The 17,499-nt window shown below is 32.7% G+C and overlaps 2 protein-coding genes across 4 annotated transcripts in view; both read left to right on the top strand.

Annotated features, from left to right (window-relative positions):
* The window catches only part of LOC129245812 (uncharacterized), a 45,673-nt gene that overhangs the window by 7,651 nt on the left and 20,523 nt on the right, over window positions 1-17,499 (top strand). The gene's annotated exons all lie outside the window — the stretch shown is intronic.
* The window catches only part of LOC129245813 (glycogenin-1), a 43,759-nt gene that overhangs the window by 7,650 nt on the left and 18,610 nt on the right, over window positions 1-17,499 (top strand). For 2 of the 3 annotated variants that reach the window (XM_054884213.1, XM_054884212.1), the window contains exons 2-4: window positions 12,620-12,930; window positions 13,032-13,321; window positions 13,397-13,577. In XM_054884213.1, coding sequence (XP_054740188.1) covers window positions 12,620-12,930; window positions 13,032-13,321; window positions 13,397-13,577 — 782 coding nt within the window. Of the gene's footprint in view, window positions 1-12,619; window positions 12,931-13,031; window positions 13,322-13,396; window positions 13,578-13,872; window positions 13,921-17,499 lie in introns of all 3 variants that reach the window. The other variant, XM_054884211.1, reaches the window with a different exon arrangement.

Below are 17,499 nucleotides of genomic sequence, written 5' to 3'. Positions count from 1 at the left end.
AAAATGTTATGCTTTCCCCACTTTTGGAAAAATAATGTACAAAATGTTCATTCCAATTTTGTACTCCTTTTTTTTGCGTAAAAACATAAATTTCTATTTATTTTCCTTTGCGAAAGAGGCAAAACCAAAATTTCGTAGAAGCATTTAAATCAAAGTGCAGTTGCAATGTGTGAGTTCTCTTACGAATTTTACAAATAAATACAAATTTTTCGTTACGCAGTTTTGTTGCTGGCGTGTCAACATGTTCATGTGTCGCAAAATTATAAAACTCAAGGACAAATACATTTGTTTTTGAAATATTCACCTTTGAAGACAATATAAAAATTTTAATTTTGCACTTTTGCGCAGTAGAGAAATTTAAGTGACCATTACTTTGACCATGAAATTTGGTCGACAGACTACTTTATTAGACTCCACCGAAATAGCGAAGAAAAATGAAAGAATTAAAATTTTATAGAAATCCATTTAAAGCTATTTTTTTTAATTAATTAGTTAGTACATAGATGTAAATATATGTTTGAATAAAAATTATGTGCATTTCAAAACTGAAATTTAAACTAACGGTAATAATAATATATAAGTTTAATTAACAGAAAGTATAATAAAAGAAATTTACGATAAGTGTAGGAAGAGAAGCTAGAGAAAGTGAGAAAACAAAAGATTGGGGATAAATGAATTACCACGCAAGCCAGAGCTAGTGCTCAAGGTGCGCGAGAAATTGAATTTCCGAATCTTTTGCCATATTTTTCTAGATTTGCCTGCATTTTCTTGCCAACAGATAACACATTTTATGATATTTGCAATTTCAAAAATTTCACTCCTGAATTTTACAATTCTGCCAATTTGTGATCCACTGTTAAATTGGATAGCAGAGGCCGCTCTTTATTCCACATGTGTAGGACGTAGTGTGGGTCATGAAATAAATCTTTTAACTTTAACTTTAAGAATTATATTGCCCCAGAGTTGAGCATTATTAGAAACAGGCTGAACAGAAACAATAGTATTTCATACTACGCCTTGCAGCAGGAGTGCCTAGATATGATTACATTCAGGTGATTCATATACCCCCTTAAGACGGCTCATCTAATACCCCTCTCCTTGCGGACCTACCTCGCGGAAACAGCATATTTCCTCATGAGATTGATAATGACGAACGGTGCTTTTATTGCACCTAAAAATACTTTTAAACTGTTACAACAACAGCAACAATGACATATCACGAATGACATGGAATTTATGTACATACTATATGTATTTTCTTTCACTCTGTTGCCGATTGCGACTTCTTGATGTCACGAATAAATATGGTAAATTAAATTTTTTTTTGCTTTTAAATAATGGAGTGTGGGTATTTGAACGTATTAGCAATTTATTCAATCATAGACCATCTTATGATTGGCTAATAACTTCGAAAATTATACAGATCGGCTTGAATGCACTCAACTTGATTATTTTAGTACAGAAATTAAAAAAAATTAACCGGCAATAAGTTATCCAAAGCAATTGAACAATCGAAGTACTTGACGTATGACAAAATTTCTCTCCAAAACGGTAGGATCGACTCTTACCAATTTCTTAGTCACACTTCGAATACTTTATTGCTTAAATATGAACAACAAGTACACAAAAAATCGTGGGTACCATAGCTTCACCATAAGTACTCCTTCATTCGATGCATAATTTCTTTGTCTTCGCTTCCAACCGTTTTAATAAGTGGCTAAGTGTGAATACTATTGGGCTCCGCTTGGCTTTTCGCACTCAAAGCTATGCACCACAGTAGGTCAAGTTTGGCCAACATTTCACAAGAAATACATACATACATAAATACCATTATAGACACCTCTAGGGACTTCAATCCCGGAATCCAGCTAAAGAATATATTGGAATTCCGGGATCAGGGTCTTTTTTTAAGCCCGATAATACTGGTACTATTTTTGAGATTGCACTTTAAGCAAAACAAATAGAAATTTAGTATCAAAAATCAATGCGCTAATATAATTTGTATACAGCAAAAAACTCTATTCTTCGTTTAATTTCAGACAACGAAATTAACGACAATGTTAATTTAGGAACTATTTAAATGATTCGTCTGCAATTTTGGTGTTTACATAAATGCATTAACTTTGTTCATTAGAAATTGTATGCAAGTACTTTCGCTTTAAATAGCTGTTTTATCAAATATATTTGCACTTGTGGTGCAAAAACTTTATTATGAAATATCGATATCGAAGGCTACAATGTGTAGATGTTTGTGAAAACTATTAATTATTGCCTTAAGAAATCAAAAATCTTTTAATTTCGATACAGTTCCGGGATCTTGGAGTCCCTGGATCTGGAAAATTCCGAAATTTTACAAACCTAATGTAAACATTTATACATACACACATATTTGCGGTGCATGTTCGCTAGTGCATGTGGAATTACGTTTTTCACACTTGAACTGTTCCTTAAACACAAGTACCTACTGTGGTTTACATTGAACTTGAAAGACTTGTTCGTATTACAAAAGCGACCGTGCAACTAAATAGTATGCTTACCTACAGATATATGCGTACATATATGTATGTTCATATTGCATAGTTTTTGTCATAAATGCTCTGCTCAGCTATGAAATTGTTCACTCTTATTCTGCTTCATATACTCTTATCATGTACTCGCTCTCTTGATATGCGCGAGAAAGGTACTGTTTGTTGTTTACTGTTTCATTTAAGTTGTTAATAAACTATATTTCTTTGGTGTCTTAATGGAATTTCACGTACCCCTCCATTTGTATGTCCGAAAATTAAAAATTGTGCATTCTCTTCCAAGTATATGTATGCGTATATGTAATTCGGTACAGATTGATTAGACGCTAATATGGGTAGGTAAAACGGTGAGGCCTAGAAGCCGATTGAAAAGAGAGACTTATTGCAATTAACATTTTAGCGAGTAATATACCAACGCTACCAGTTGTCTCAGCTTATCAACTTGACATCTGATTGTGAATAAACAATACATATAACACGTACCGGTACGTCACAATACGTGTGTAGTAACTTAAGATCAGCTGCGAAAGTAGAGTGAGAAGAAGCATTTTGCAAGCATTTTTGGTGAGATTAAATGTCAAAGGCGGCAATTTTATGTAATTTGAGAGTGCAGATATGCATTGCGAATATTTTGCGAGTGTAAATATTATGGTTTTGCGCCATCTTTAAATTTCATGTTCAAAAAAAGATATACTGAAAATATGGACGAAGATATTCATCTTAATTTAGTCCGTTTTAAAAGTTTCTAAATATTTCTTTAGCAGCTGAATAATCGAAATAAAAAACTGTATATACAAATAAAAATTTAACTTCGCATTATACAAATGCAAGTACTACTCATTTTCATCAATTTACTTAATATAAATATCAGTTCTTCTGCTTTAACCCCCTGGTGAGCTTTAGTATTATTTGATTTACGTACACCCATGCAATACAAATCCCGTGGGATTTTATTCTAAAAACATTTTCCTTCGTAAAAGCAATACATAACAATAATCTGCGTTCACTAAATGGCAACAAAAAATTTCGTAAACAAATTCGTCATCGGACCTTCTCAGCCAAAGACGCATTAGACACTTCGCCCACCTGGTGCCTGGGAGGGAAAGAGAATTTTCAATTTGTTTATAATAAAAAAAAAATACTTGTAAAATTTTATGGACAATTGGCCTGTGCAAGCGAATATTTGGAAGCTCAGCAAGCAGCTGCCTACAAAATGTTAACTTATTTTATAGGTTTATTTTAGATTGTGACATACTAGACTATATATTTTTATGTATATTATGCATATGTGTGAGTTAAGTACTAAGCATTAAAATGACAGAATGTAGGGGTGGTAATTTAGTACTTAAAATACGCAGCTCTTGTTTTGTATTATATTATAAATAAGCATTATGTGGGAGGTGGCTAATTTTTTAGTTTTAAATTTTTCTTTCTTTTTGATGTGTATTTTGAAGTTTAAAAATATACCTAACCCTACTTTACTGCCATTTCAGTTGATTGGGTTTTTAGGTAAACAACTTCAATTAGGGTGGTGGTTTCGACTGCAAGTATATTTAAGTATTACAATTTTTAAATACCTATATAAATTTTAAAGGTTTAAGATTTTTAATTTCAAAAATATCCCAAAAATCGCCTTTGCTCAAGATATTTACCTGAAAATAAAAATAAAGTGAAGTTAGTTTAGGGAATTGCGTAATCGGTAAATATCGAATCGGTAAATATAAAATTTCTCAATTTCTATTTTTCTCCACAGCTATGATATGTATTTTCAAGAAGTTTACTATTATGTAATAGCCTACAGATTCTTCTAGGAATTCTCCTTGATCGGCTCGATCGTCGCCGACCACGCTTACCGCGAAACACTAACTTCAGTCGTGGGAATACGAAAATTTCACTAGGGGACATGTTACGCAAGTACGAAGCGTGTAGAAGATTTTAGCACAATGACGTCAAATCGCAACATATGAAATTAAAAAAAAGGCAAACTTTCATGAAAGATACAAACTTTTTAGTCAGCTTTTTTTAAGACATTTGCCTATCCAATTTTCGTATTATATTATGCAAGCTAAAATTGGCTAGAAATTCGCTTTAATTTTTTATCATTTTTTTCGCATAGGTGTTGCGCATTTTTATTCATTCGTCATCAGCAGGCCTTGCACAATAGATTTCGTTTAGTGAGGTACGGTACACTAGGGCTAGTTTACTGGGGCGGCAGCCCTTGGTTGGAAAAAAACCGCGTCATTCCGGTAACGTTGTTGTTGTTGTTGTAGCAGCATAAAAATTCCCCATACATATATGGGGAATGCTGCTGAAGTGACAGTCCTTGGCCGGATATAAATCCGGGTCGTTCCGGTAACGTAGAACCGACTGTCGTGGGAACGATTCCGGTAACCTAGAACCGGCTGCCATGGGAATGAGACTTCTTTTGGTTGTTGTTGTTGTTGTAGCAGCATAAACATTCCCCACACATATATGGGGAATGCTGCTGAAGTGACAGTCCTTGGTGGATAAAAATCCGGATCGTTCCGGTAACGGAGTACCGACTACCGTGGGAACGATTCCGGTAACGTAGAAGCGGCTGTCATGGGAATGAGATTTCTTTTGGTCGCTGTGTGCAGTAGCCTAATAATAATTATTCGCTTCATCATCTAAAGATCTACATCATCCTTGAATCACCCGATAGGTGAGCATTCGTGGATATTCATATACATTCATGTATTATACTCGTCTGTCCGGAGTCTTGCCGAAATTCGGTTCCATAAATATTTATGTATTTGTATTGAAATGTCAACGAACAGTTATTTTATAAATTTGATCTCGGAAAATACACTTCTGACATTTTTTTACTTATACGAAACCTGTCTAATTGCTACGTTGTTTCGCTTTTAAATGGAAGTTATCATATTTTAGCTAAAATATCGACAAAAATGACTATCCGCTAAATACTTAATTCGTTCATCCCAACGGTTGATTGGCTATATTTTTTTTTTAATTTTCAAGTTCTATTTAAATGTAAGTGAAAAGTTGTTTAAACCCAAAGAAAATGAGCACGGTAAGTTTTGAAGTCTTTTTTTCAAGCAACGAAAAGTAAATTATCTAATTTTTATTCTAGGCTGTGCGATAATGATTCGCGCGAACTCACAAACCAGACACATAAATCACGAACACACCCATGTACACATGCACACTCAAAGAATAAGCACACATATTTACCCACAAACAAATTAAAAACGAAATTGAAAAATTCCACATCTAAAAACTAACAAACATACCCCCACATGAATATGTGTACAAATACAAATACAATGTACATACCTATGCATATGCAGAGAAATGAAAAAGAGCTCGAGTATTGCGACATACTCAACTGCAGCAAACTTCTCAAACAGAGCTTCATATAGTACTTCTATTTGAGCACAGTTTTAGGCGCTGTGATTCTGACTTGGAATTATCACTGTTGCTGTAGCTATGAACCTCCTCCGCACCACACAAAGACATCAACGCACCCATATATTAGCAAGCGCAAGCAAAGCAAAATTATTTGATTGATTCATTACAACGTTGGTTGGTTGTTAATGGTTGCACAAACACATATACACATCTCTATACATGTACATGTAGTAGCAGCAAATACATGCTCGTGCATACATTATGGAATATCATATGCGTTGAATGCGTTTTGTAAACATACAAAGGTAGATTGATGTCCTTTTTATATATTTTATTTGATTTTTTTAATGAAATAACTTTTTTTCGTGTTTTTCTGTTTTTATTTAAATTTTTTTTTGTATTATTTGATTCTTTAATACAAAATAATAACAATTTAGTGTTTGCCTCGTATGTAATGCTAACTTTAATATTTTTTCTCACTTAACTGTAATTGTTTGTGGAACTTAATATTCTTCCATTTAGTCACTAATCACTCCTCATCTATGTGCGTATGCATTGATGTTGCTGAAAATTGCGATTTTTAATTCTACTATAATGTATATACCAAAATTGAAATTGAATAAATTTGCACACATTATTAATCATCACCTAATAAACGTTTGTTTTAATTCTGCTAAATATAATTTTAGAAAGAAATGATAATACTTTTTTTATTTATGTGACATTGGTTATAACTTTATTGCAATTAACTGCTAACCAAAAGAGATTTAAAGCCCCAAACATCTTACCCAAACTTAAAATGTTGCCCACCAATATCGAGTAGGTAAATAGGTAAAAAAAACAATTATAGATATAGAAGTTAACCAGGCAATACATACTGAGTGCGTTTCTGTGTCGCAAGAAGCCTTCGTAACTACGATTTCTCATCCACAGAGTGTGGTAAACCTTGAAGCCCCTCTACTTTTGAGACGACTGCTATATATGATTCACAAATTAACCCCTTTACATATAATATTCATATTATTATTGGCTTTATTGTCACCTCCATGCTAAAAAATGATTCCCATAAACTACAATGCCATCGTTCAAGTGTCGGTACGTACAGTTAAAAATAAATATACGGTATTTTTCAGTGACACTCAAAAAGTTGTTGAAATCCGACTATGAAACTTTCAGGCATTACTGCGCATATGGTAGCCTCAGCTATTAATTAAAAAAAAAAAAATCGACTGAGGGGCGTTTTTCTTAAATTACAAACAAATTTTGAACAAAAAAATAAAAGTTTTTAGAAAAAAAAATTTTTGTAAGTACATTTTAACTTAAATATATTAGTTAAAAATATATATATATATATAACGATAGAGAAAAATTGAAGATATTCACCCTAAACAACTTTTTACCAAAATTTTCAGCAATATATCTAAAAAATTTTAAAGAAATAAAGAATAAATAAATTAATAATAAATAAACAAATAAAGAAATTTTCAAAAAAATGTACGACCCAAATACCAAAATACCCAAAATGTTTGGGTCACTTGGCATTGAATCACTGCAGGTTCTGTTGTGATGAAGAGGAGTCTATGAAACACTTAATCACCAACTATGAGGCATTAGGCCACAGGAGACACAGAATCCTGTACTCGTACCTACCAGAGAAGCAAGACCTACAATTGCTCCCTCCTAAGGAGTTGGTTCGATTCCTCGTTATACTAAATAATTATAATTAAGTAATTAGGGGCGCCCAATAGATCAATCTGGCCGCAGTGCATAAAGGCCTTAGCCCAACCCGTACAAGCATTACCATTGCAATGGAATCATTCAGAAAATAGATATTTTCGTAGTTTCAGAACTAGCAAATTTAGGTTTTTCAAGCCGTTGGGAAATAAGAGTGAATGTATACTTTGAAATTAAGAATTTTTGTTTCATTTTTCAAAGCTAATCTTAGTTAGGACAAAAGTAATTTTGGATAAACTGTAATTTTTCCTTCGGGGCTTAAAACTCGGATATGCGGAATTATTAAGATCATAGATTATTTTAAACACAAGAATTTAAATGACTGTAATGTTAGTCAAGCTACTCTGGGGGCACAGATCGACCCACTAAACTAGTTCATATATGTAAAACTTGTTAGAAAATATATATGGCATTTGATAATTTTGTCAGAGTGAACTCCAACCAAGTGTAGCAATAGTCTATCTCTAACTCCATACAACGATTTCAATATGAGTTGTACATATTCAATGTTAGTTGTACATATATTTATATAAATACAATTAATCGTCCAATTTTGTTTTTGAATATTTTTTTTACCAAATAACAGAAATAATTTTGAATGATGAAGATCTTTAGTTTGATCTTATTCCATTGCTTGTACGAGTATGTTTGCATACTGCAGCTGTCTCAAAATTGTTAATCTTCCGATAGGGTGATTAATTTTGCGCCACCTTGTATATTAATATACATATGTACAACTAACATTGGAATCGTTATACTACTAACCCACTTCTCATCAAAAACACCATCAGATACTAGCTGAGCCGTTCGCCTAGTCTTAACTGGGAGATATTGCGGAACTGTAGGAGTTCTAAACTCATAGCTTTCACAATTTCAAAATTTGGTGGATATTTAGTCCTATTGAATAGTTTGAAGCGCGAATTTTAAATAGATAGCTTTTATGGTTTGAGTCTTTGAAGATGAGCTGTAGGCTTTAAACTTATTTTTATGCGCATATACTATTATATTATATATGTATATGTACCTGTGTTCCAAATAATAGGAATGTGACGAATGACCAAGTTGTGACTATTTTTTTTAATATCATTTTTTATATTTTTTTTACAAAAGCTTAGTGCATTCTACACCAAAAGCCATATTATTCAAAACTCCTAACTTTGTATAAAATTAAAAAAAAAACATCACATTGTCATACAAATTTTAAACTTTTTAATAAGAATTTTCAGAAAACTTTTAAAGCTGATTCAATTTTAGTACAATAAAATGTAAGTTTGAGGAGACTAAAAAATTGCATTAATTTTTGACAATTTCTTTTTTTTTCGCTGAGGCGTTGAGAATTTTCTTCCATAATAAAAATTTCCGAACAGAAGTTTAAACTTATTAATTCGCCGCGCTCCTATTATTTTGAAGACAGGTGTATATTATATATATATGTATATATATATATGAGCTTAAATTTCTTAATATAAGATAATTTGTACATCTATAAGTAAATCCAAGGTCTAAAAGGCTGCAATTGAGCTATTCGTGGTTCCCATTTTTATTGTATGATTGAGACTAAAATGTTGACTAGGTTCATTTATTTTGATTAAACCAAATAAATTTTGGAATAAAAGTAATTTTTATACATACACATGTATGTATGTGCACCTAAGCACTCAAGTATGTGCGGAAATTAGTTTGGGAATTTTTTTTTTTTTTTTGTTTCTTTCGGTTTTTCTTTATTAAAACTATATCGCAATATTTGCTTCTGCGAACTATTTATAATATTTGCCATTGTATTGCTATTTGTATGCTGTAGATATATAGTACATCATATACTATGCAAATATAAAAAGCGCACAAGAAATATGGGCCAAATGCCACCTACGAATTAACATCGCTAATTATTGCGCTGAAGATATGCTTTGCTATTCTGCTCTCAACAGCCTTGCTAATTAGAAAACGCGCCAGCATTTGAATATAAAATAAGAAGAAATAGAATAAAAATTAAAAAGGAAATTTCTAGAAAATAATGGACGTAAAGTGAAACATATTTTTCAAATTTTCTTGTCTTGTTAGTGTATTGAAAAAGTACAGCATCTGCGCAAAAAAATATGAACGAAAGTAAAATATTACAAACTCGTCAGTTTTGACTAGAGATGAAAATGAACGTGCGTATGAGATAAAATAAGTTAGAAAGATTAGTAATAGTAATAGAAAGTAATATTTAGTCACCCCTCCTCCTTCAGTATACATAGCGTTTAATCTTTTTTGCGTACTAGTATGCACGTATTTTATACCAATTTCCCAAATCTGACGTTGGTTTCCAGCATCCTTAATATTTTCTTTCTAAATTGTTTTCCCATTATTTCCCATTTTTTTCTTCATACACCTTCTTTCTCACCTTGTGTCAAGCGAAATGTCTTTTCCAACAAGAATAGGGGAGTTGGTATAAATTAACGTAAAAGTTATGGTTGAAAGTCCAAAAAAAAGAAACTAAACAAATTGGTACTATGATATTTAAAAAAATATTGTATATTATAATATTTTATAAACCAATTCAATTTAAGATATGTTCAAAAAATGCCAAAGAAAGCTTAGGAATTAATCCATCATTGCGGTAGACAAATCGCCTTTGTATCAATTAGATCAGGTGCACCGAACGGAATCGGGTTTAGGTTTGTCATGTTCCCAAGCCGCACCTTCAAATATAACTCAATTAGGTGATTAACGTTCAGTACAGCGAAATTCATTGAAAACATAGCTTGAAATTATCACAGAAGTTGTTGGGAAAACACAAACAGTGATGAATTGTTCCCTCATTCTCCTCAGTATGTAATATGAGACTTTGATCACGGGCGATATTCGTCGTTAAATAAAACCTTTACTACTAAAAGCATGAAAGTCTGCATTATTTTTGTCGCAAGAACTCATAAATATATTTTTCAACAATCTTATCTTACTTGCTGCTTGAATGCTTTGGGACCACCCAAATTTGGACCATCAAATCTTTTTGCTGTGCTCCAAAAGGCTACTCATATTAGTGAACGAAATATCAAAAAAAAAAAGAAAAGGGTTTGCGATTCCATGGATAGAGCGAGTAATAGTTATCGTTATGAAGGTAAACTTTTTAAATAATTCAAGAGGAATAGAGAGCCTAAGTTTTTTTTTTAAATTATTACATAAACACTTTTCATGCAATATTGATAAAAATATTTTGGCCAAGACTTTTAATGTTTTTATATATTTTTATATTTTTTACAAGTAATTTTCGTTGCTTTACACGAGAAGTGGCAATTTAAATCCGCCACACTGGCTGCTCCCAGAGCTATCAAAAGATTAGGCCATTTTGGGGTAGAATATTTTTGGAATTTTTGTAATGGAACAGTGGAATAAATCGAAATTCTGAAAAAATCATATATTTTACATGCACTAATTTATAAAAATTATAATTTTTTTTTCCCAAAGTAATATGAACGAAAATGGCGGCTGACAAAGCCAGTTTAGGGCGTTCCACCTTAAATTTTTAATTTACGATGTGAATTAAGCATGGGGACATCTATAGAAGTACAAGAGAAGTTTTTGCAGTACCGATTTTTGCAAAAAAAAAAAAAAAAAAAATACAAATTTTCTAAACAGAACTGCGCCAACTTTTGTTTTATAAAAAAATATATTTGACGCATCACAAAATCCATCCGTACTTCAGTGCAGAATATGCAAGCCTGGTTAGAATTCATTAAAGTTAATGGGGCAAGATTTCTTTGAGTCCGGAATGAGTCCGTCGGGCTTGAGAAAAGGAGTTTCGAGAAAAAAATATTTTAAAATTTCTGGAGCGATTACCTTATTATTGACTTTTCTGCCCTTTTTAGCAGTCTCGTAAACAATTCGTCTGCTTAAGAATTGAATATCTTGTTATTATTTTAATAACACGCATTACTTTTTTCTTCTTCTTCTTCTTCTTTTTTTTTTTTTTACTTTTCTTCACTGTTGAAAATTCCACGCAATAATACAATTTATTAGGCCAAATATTTAGGGCGGCTGTAATAAAATTATTATATATACATATGTATATTTACAGTATACTCGTATTAGGGTGGTCCCCAAAATTAAAAGTAGTGTATCTATATTTTTTAACGAAATCAGTTGATTTAATGATGCTGCAAATACGATGAAGTTTCTTATTTCTATTTTAATTTTATATGGACAAAAGGCATTTTTGGTTTTGAAAATTTGATATGAAATCGGTAAAAAATATTTTTTCGAGTCAAACTATCAAAATTGATCAACCTATGAAATTTTAGCCTTTACTTAATTACGCTTATTGAAATTGCAAATACAGCTAAAAACTAAAGGAATAAATATTCAATATTACAGCTTTTCGTAGACGACCCTAAGTTGTAGACACATATACGCATACATATATGATTAGAAATAAACAAACCAAAGCATTTAGTTCTTCGCACAAATTTTCTACATTAAAAGTGCATCTAAAGCCAAGATACTCATTTGGAATGTTAATGGTATTACGCCCACTAGCCAAAAACTTTGAAGCACTGCTTTGTGCGAAAGGCAATACTAATAAAATAAAAAAATAAATAAATCCGTTGCTTTTGAATAGTTCAGCTGTTGTCGCTAGTCCTGCTACCACTGCTGCTGTTGCTTTCACAATTGCGCCGACTGCTGCTACGAGACACATATACACCTGTACATACATATATACATACATACCTATTTCCGCCGCCCACTTGCCAACGATTATGAAGCGCCGTAAAAAAAAGCATTTGTACATATTCACGTATGTAGTATGCAACAAAGTATTCACATAATTTTCTTATAAGCAAATAGAACAACTAAAAATCTAATTTCACTGAAGCTTGAATACGAATAAATTTTTCCTTTTTTTTGATTTTTTATTTTTGCTATTTTTTTTTCTTAAATCATATATTTCATCATAACTTATTATTACTCTTGTCTTCCGTTGTTTTTAGAATTTGCGTGGGTGACGCTGACAACGAATGACACGTACTCGCTGGGCGCTTTGGTGTTGGCACATTCACTGCGCCGCACCGGGACCGCCCATCAGTTGGCCGTCTTGGTGACGCCTGCCGTGTCGGAGGCTATGCGCCAACGCCTTAAAGATGTCTACAATGTGGTGCAAGAGGTGAATGTTTTGGACTCACAGGATGCCGCCAATTTGGCACTGCTCGCACGCCCCGAATTGGGTGTCACATTCACAAAATTGCACTGCTGGCGCTTGATACAATTTGAGAAGTGTGTCTTCCTTGATGCCGATACACTGGTGCGTATGAGAATGATTGAATAATTGATTGATTATGCACTGAAAGTAAATTTCCAAAATTTGAAATATCAAACTTACGCTCTCCATTCATTGGCTGACAGGTGCTGCAAAACTGCGATGAGCTCTTCGAACGCGAGGAACTATCTGCCGCACCTGATGTTAGCTGGCCCGATTGCTTCAATTCCGGTGTGTTCGTGTATCGTCCCAGTGTGGAGACATTCAACAAAATCACAGAATTCGCTGTACAAAATGGCAGTTTCGATGGTGGCGATCAGGGCTTGTTGAATTTGTACTTTGCCGATTGGGCGACCAGCGACATTAAGAAGCATTTGCCATTCATCTATAATGTGGCCGCATTTGCTTCCTATTGCTACTTGCCCGCATTCAAACAGTAGGCGGCATGTTTTTTCTTGTGTTTAAGCTTAGACTAAACTTTTTTCAATTTATTTCTTTCACCACCGAATAGGTTCAGAGATAAAATTAAGATTTTGCATTTTGCGGGCAAATTGAAGCCATGGCTCATACAATTCAATTCCGAGAACCGCACAGCGCTTACGCCTTCAGAATATGCGCATGCCACTGACTTAATTCAGCTCTGGTGGAATATCTTCTGTGATAATGTTCATCAGAATTTGTCTGGCAATATGGTGAGTGCGATGCTGATTTGACTGCTTACTAAGAGTATAAGAATTTAAGTTATTCATTCTTGAACTAATTATTATTTTTATTGTTAAATTTATGTATGCCTTGCGTTTAACGCATATTTTTAAGTATTTTTAATATTTAACAATCAGCTGTTTTCATTTGCTAGTTATCGTCTTTTTATCAAACTAATTATGTTATTTTATTAATTTATTTAATTTATCTAATTTTTGTGTTCGAATTTAATACCTGAGCCTAAAATAATCCTTTAAAAATGCATTTTCGTAATTCCGTTACAAGTCGGCGCAAGGATTTAGTAGTGAATGTGAAGCTGAGGTGGTACGATATGTAAGTCGATGCGCTTTCTTTAAACAATTCTAAGTACATTTGTATGTACTTGTACATAGATAGAAATATAGCAAAAAGTGCAATCCATGAGATTGCCATATAACTAAATGTTGTACAGCATATACATACATACATATATTCACACAATTAAATATGTATACACACATACAAGCATATACACGCAATTAGTATAAAATCAAAGGTAGCTGGTATGCATTTGTTGTAAATAATTGATTTGAAAATTTTTTTTCTTAATACACATACACAATTGCCCACACAATACTACCTAATAATAGACATGCGAAAAATTGCTTATGATAAAAATAGTATAAACACATTTTAGCATGTACAAACATAGCATAGATTAGTAAGGAGTGGTGTACGAGGAGCGATCCTCCAATCCAATCGTAGAAACGAATGTTCTTTGATAAATTCCTTTAGCCAATTTAACTTTTAACAGCTCAGTTACTTTTATATTTTAAGTTTTTAAAGGCATACGCCTTTGTTCGAGTAGTGTCACTTGTTGTTGTTGTTGTATCAGCATAAACGTTCCCCATACATGTACGGGGAAAACTGCTGTAGTGACAATCCTTGGCCCGATATAAATTCGGGTTCGTTTGGTTACGTAGAACGGGCTGCCTTGGGAATGAGAGTAGTGTTGTTCTTAGCAAGTGCTGAAGCAAATGGTGAAGGAGTCAGTACCATTACCGATTACACTGTGTAACAAGATTCTACGTATTTGATGAAACCAAAGTTAATGGAAGTTTACGCCTCTCAGAATGAACGACGAAAAGAACTTTAGCCTATAGATCTACAATAGTTTTTATTATACATAATTAAAGTTGCTGATTTTTAAAATATCCTGCACACCGAAAAAATTTAGTAAAATTTTAACAAATAATTTGTTTTTTTTTCTTGGAATTCTTCTCGCAAATGATGCCAAATAGTGTGATCGAGGTAAAATTGTTGCTTTGTTTATGGGTTTTCATAAAAAAAGGGGGGGAAACAATGCTTATAAAAAAAGTCACATCTACAGGGTATGGATTCTTTTGAAGAAAATTCACTTCAATTCGAAAACTACTTGAATTAGTTTCAGATTCCTTACTTCAAAAATTGTTCACAACAAATTGAACGATAAAGAACTAGAAAAACCAAGAATAGAGGTGCAAATTTAATAAAATATCACCAATAATAGATTTGCATAACAACACCTTTGCTTCCGATGAACAAAATCAAAGTCACGCAATTCAAAAATAAATTCTTTAATTTTTAGGCGACGACGAGTAAAGAGTTTTGGAAACAATCTCGCAGAAAAAAATGTCCGCATAGCAGCCTGACTGCAATATATGTATAAACTTTATCCTATGTTTAGCTCCACGCATAATTGTAAAAACGCTTTTGCTATATTAAAAATCAGTGTAAGCGAACATAGGAATAGTGTAACAGACACGAATTTAGAAGATCTTATGAGGACTAAACTTGACAAAACGAAAATAAATATAGAAGAAACTTTAAGAACTGTTTAAAGTTTGAGCTAATGATGCAATTTGCCGCGCAATATTTTTGCAGTGTACAATTCGACAGCGGCAACGCTTCCTGGCGACCTATACAAGCAAAAAATATTTTTCGTTTTCGCCTAGTAATGTGGTAGACCTTCATTTATGTACATTTGGTTTCATTAAATACAGAGGCATACATCTTAACTTTGCATCACTGTGTTATTGAAACTTTAAAGTTTAGTGGAACAAAAAACAGAAAAGTATTTGCCTCTTTTGTACCGAATTCTGACTCTCCAACCAGACCACTATTAAACATTTATTCGCTGCATGAATTAAGTAGCTGGCAAAGAAATAATCGCTGCACAATTGTATACTACTTTTTTTAATGTTGTAGCAGCTTATTAAACCCCCTGGCTAAGTTGGTTTGCGCATTAGCATGACCTCAAATGTTAGCTCCAGAAAACGAGATGTTTCAACTATGTCAGATCAAGGAGTAAAGTGCATTAGGTGAGTTGGTTTATTAGGCCGCGTTTGATCCTCTTTGCATCTGCGACCTCCGTAGGTGTATACTCATAGGTGATGGCTGCTTCCGTACTCATTCTACAAGCGAGTGTTTGCTGAACCGTATGGAAGACTTTTTCGGATTGAAAAGCAAGCAAAACAATTAAATGACCCATATTTTTTACTGCATTAGTAGTATCATTAGTTAATACCAAAGTTTTAACTTTTTCCTTGAGATTTTTTTGTAATATTAAAATTTATTTTATTGTCGTTAAATAGTGGTACAAAAAATTCTATATATATATATATATATGTATATATATTTGTTTTTCAAAGATAAATCGTAGAGTGTATTAGTTTTTGAAGTGACTTCTATTAAAAATCGGTTGAGAAGATATGTCAAGGTTGGAGAGTCTGAAGTGAAAAACAATAGATATTAAGGGGTTACATGGGTTTTGTCGTGTAAAATGGTATTTTCAATATTTTTTTTCTATGTAAAAAAATTATTTATTTAATTCAAACTTTTTGCTGTCTTATAGATACAAATTTAAAGAATAATTTCTAAAATTTTCAAAAAAAAAAAAAATTTAAACTCCTCCATTGTGACGTCATTTCCGGTGGCCCCTCGAAAAAAAGGTGCGTCCGCGTTGTCAGCATAACTCTTGACAGGATCATCAAAAATGAAAAAACAAAAATGAGTGTTTTAGTTAAGACCATAAACTCATGCTTGAACGAAGGAAAGAAAAAAGTAAAAATTGGAATTTTGGTAGACATTTTTCCAAAAAAACGAAAATTTCGGTGAAATTTGCTTGACATTTTTTTTTTTTTTTAAATAGTTGTAAATGGAAAAAAATAGAGTCCTTCGTTCGTGTAAAAGTTCCTCAAGATCGGTTGAGTAGTTTTCGAGAACATTTGACAACCGACTGTGAAAACACGGTTCCGTGAAAGACGCGTTTAAAGTTTTGAGTAACAATAAAAGTGGCTTGGAGGGCACACATTCCAAGGGCTGCATCTCCGAAACTGTTATTCGGATGGACTTGAAAATTTAGGATAATATTCTTGAGATGTTGTAGAAGCCAAAAAAATCGATTTTTTGAACCCACGAAACCCATGTAACCCCTTAATAAAAAGTGGAATTCTCGTTTTGACATGAACTACAGTGGTTGAAATCCAAAAATAAAAAAATGAAAATAAGATTGAACTAGATTGGAAATTTGAAATTTACGGTTTAAAATTGTTTAAAAAAAGGGTTAATATGTGCTATAAATTATGATATCTAAGAATTTATAGCTTTTAGAAAAATTACTTTTTATAATAGGTCTATTAATTAGTTCGTGCGGTTTTTTTTCGAAATTTGAAACTTTATTGACGTAAAATGGTTACAAATTTAATATTCAAAGTATTGTCCATCGCTTACTACTACTGTTTCCCATCTTTCTGGCAATTCACGGATTCCCTTTGTGAAAAATTCGGTCGGTTTTGCCGCAATCCACGAATCGATCCATTTTTTGACTTCATCGTAATTACGGAAGTGCTGGTCAGCCAGGCCATGTTGCATCGATCGGAAGAGATAGTAATC

Source organism: Anastrepha obliqua, chromosome 4 (assembly GCF_027943255.1).
Source record: "Anastrepha obliqua isolate idAnaObli1 chromosome 4, idAnaObli1_1.0, whole genome shotgun sequence".
Classification (NCBI taxonomy): domain Eukaryota; kingdom Metazoa; phylum Arthropoda; class Insecta; order Diptera; family Tephritidae; genus Anastrepha; species Anastrepha obliqua.
The sequence above is the reverse complement of the archived record's forward strand: the minus strand, read 5'-3'. Positions and strand labels throughout refer to the sequence as shown.